The sequence below is a fragment of the Pediculus humanus genome, genomic scaffold (assembly GCF_000006295.1).
Source record: "Pediculus humanus corporis 1103172107775 genomic scaffold, whole genome shotgun sequence".
NCBI lineage: Eukaryota > Metazoa > Arthropoda > Insecta > Psocodea > Pediculidae > Pediculus > Pediculus humanus.
In genome coordinates this window covers 1,049,258-1,051,790 of record NW_002987371.1, presented here as the reverse complement: position 1 = coordinate 1,051,790, position 2,533 = coordinate 1,049,258, and the positions used below count along the sequence as shown (strand labels likewise).

General features: G+C 30.4%; 1 protein-coding gene across 1 annotated transcript in view; it reads left to right on the top strand.

The window, feature by feature from the left end:
* Positions 1-1,866, top strand: part of Phum_PHUM362390 (Heat shock 70 kDa protein cognate, putative) — a gene marked incomplete at both ends in the record, with an annotated part of 3,584 nt that extends 1,718 nt beyond the window's left edge. Inside the window, 6 exons of the mRNA XM_002428039.1 lie at positions 33-335; positions 410-637; positions 719-941; positions 1,132-1,319; positions 1,427-1,567; positions 1,759-1,866. Coding sequence (XP_002428084.1) covers positions 33-335; positions 410-637; positions 719-941; positions 1,132-1,319; positions 1,427-1,567; positions 1,759-1,866 — 1,191 coding nt within the window. The remainder of the gene's footprint in view (positions 1-32; positions 336-409; positions 638-718; positions 942-1,131; positions 1,320-1,426; positions 1,568-1,758) is intronic.
* Positions 1,867-2,533: the final 667 nt, after the last annotated feature.

The window sequence follows — 2,533 nt, the reverse complement described above, 5'->3', positions numbered from 1 at the left end:
TTGAAAATTTGACTTGATTTTTTATTTTACAGCAAGGTATTGACGTAACAAAAGATCCAATGGCAGTTCAAAGATTAAAGGAAGCCGCAGAAAAAGCCAAAATCGAACTTTCATCTTCTTTACAAACCGACATTAATCTTCCTTATTTGACGATGGATTCTTCAGGACCGAAACACATGAATTTGAAATTGTCTCGATCAAAATTTGAATCTTTGGTCGAATCGTTAATTAAGAAAACAATCAGTCCGTGTCAGAAAGCTTTACAAGATGCCGAAGTTTCAAAATCTGATATCGGTGAAGTTTTGTTGGTCGGAGGAATGACTCGTATGCCTAAGGTAACGTGCCTATTTTATTTCGAATAAAAATTAATTATTAGAAAATCTAATTGCTTTTATTTTGATACGTTTAGGTTCAATCCACCGTACAAGAAATATTCGGAAGGCAACCGAGTAGAGCCGTTAATCCAGATGAAGCTGTTGCTGTCGGTGCAGCCGTTCAGGGTGGTGTTTTAGCCGGTGACGTCACAGATGTTCTTTTGTTAGATGTTACTCCATTATCGTTAGGTATCGAAACATTAGGTGGAGTTTTTACGAGACTGATATCAAGAAATACAACAATTCCAACCAAGAAAAGTCAAGTATGTGTTTCTTTCGGAATTGTTCCTTAGTAGAATGAATTTGTAATAAAAAACGGCAATCGATATTAATTTTATTTTCAGGTGTTTTCAACGGCTGCCGATGGTCAAACTCAAGTCGAAATTAAAGTACATCAAGGAGAAAGAGAAATGGCTTCTGACAATAAATTATTGGGCCAGTTCACGCTAGTTGGAATACCTCCTGCTCCGCGAGGAGTACCACAAATTGAAGTTACATTTGATATTGATGCCAACGGGATAGTTCACGTTTCGGCTAAAGATAAAGGAACAGGAAAAGAACAGCAAAGTAATTTGTTTATTTAAATTTTTTTTTTTTTCGTTTTAAAAAAAAAATGATGACTTTATTTTTCGTCTCATAATATTGATATAATTTGATGACACCATTTCTGATGATTTGATGTATCTTTCGAAATATTTTCCCGATTATTTCTACTGCAAAGCGTTTTATTATTATTATTATTTTAATTTTCGATTAGTTGTCATTCAGTCATCTGGAGGTCTTAGCAAAGATGAAATTGAAAACATGGTTAAAAATGCCGAACAGTTTGCGGCACAGGATAAAGTTAAAAAAGAAAGAGTTGAAACTGTTAATCAAGCCGAAGGAATAATTCACGATACGGAATCTAAAATGGAAGAATTCAAAGATCAGTTACCAAAGGAAGAGGTGAGGAGGGAGAGAGAGAGAGGGGGAAAATGCAAACTTGTCATTAATCAAAAGATTAGTAAATGAAGGAGATGTTTTTTACATTAATCGTTTTTTTTTTTTTCAAGTGCGATAAATTAAGGCAAGAAATAGCTCAAGTAAGAGAATTGTTAGAGAAAAAAGACGAAACGGATCCGGATGACATAAGAAAAGCGACATCGGCGTTGCAACAAGCTTCGTTAAAATTATTCGAAATGGCGTACAAAAAGGTTAGAAATGGAATCTAAATTAAAATCTGGTTAATGGTGGTTGTGGAAATGATGATAACACAAAAACTCTCTCTTCAAAATCTGATATTTTGTGAAGATGTTTGTGGTCTGAAACAACCAACCAAGGGGTGAAGAATTTGTAAGAACAAAGAAAGAACCGCCTCATAAATATTTGTGTTTGTATTTTTCAGATGGCATCAGAAAGAGAGGGAAGTTCTTCATCCGCGGGTAGCAGCTCAAATTCCTCCGACCAAACATCAGACGATCAAAAAGAAGAAAAGAAAGAAGAGAAAAATTAATAACAAGTCAAAACGCACTTGAATTAACTATTATTATTATTATTATTATTATTATTATTATTAAAATAAATGAGTTAAAAAAAATAATAAATAATTAAGAATAACAACAGGAACAACAACAACAGCAAAACATAATAATAATAATTATAATAATAATAATAATAATAATAATAAAACTTAGATTAGTTATTGTGCGATTGTTTGTACGTTGGCCGAAGTTATTGGATTATATGTATCTCCATACACATAAGATATGAATTAATTATAAAATAGAAAATTAAAATTTTTTCATGTCGCTCATTAATAATAATAATAATAATAAATTACATAAAATAATGAAGTTGTTGAGAAATCGATAAATCAATCAATCGATCAATCAAATGTAAAATTAGAGAGCTAACGCGTGAAACAAAATTTTGTGAATAATTCAAATGTTGTGTAAAAGAAAATATAAGAAAAAAGAGACACAAAAAGAAAAAGAAAGAGATAGAGAATAAGGTTATCATTATTATTATTGAAAAAAAAAAAAAAAAAAAATTTTTTTTATTTCGTTATATAGTGAGCTCATTAGTTGGTTTTTTTTTTTTTTTTTTTTTTTTTTCTGTTCGGTTATAAATATAATAAATAAAATTAAAATATATTAAAAATATTCACTCGAAAAAATAAA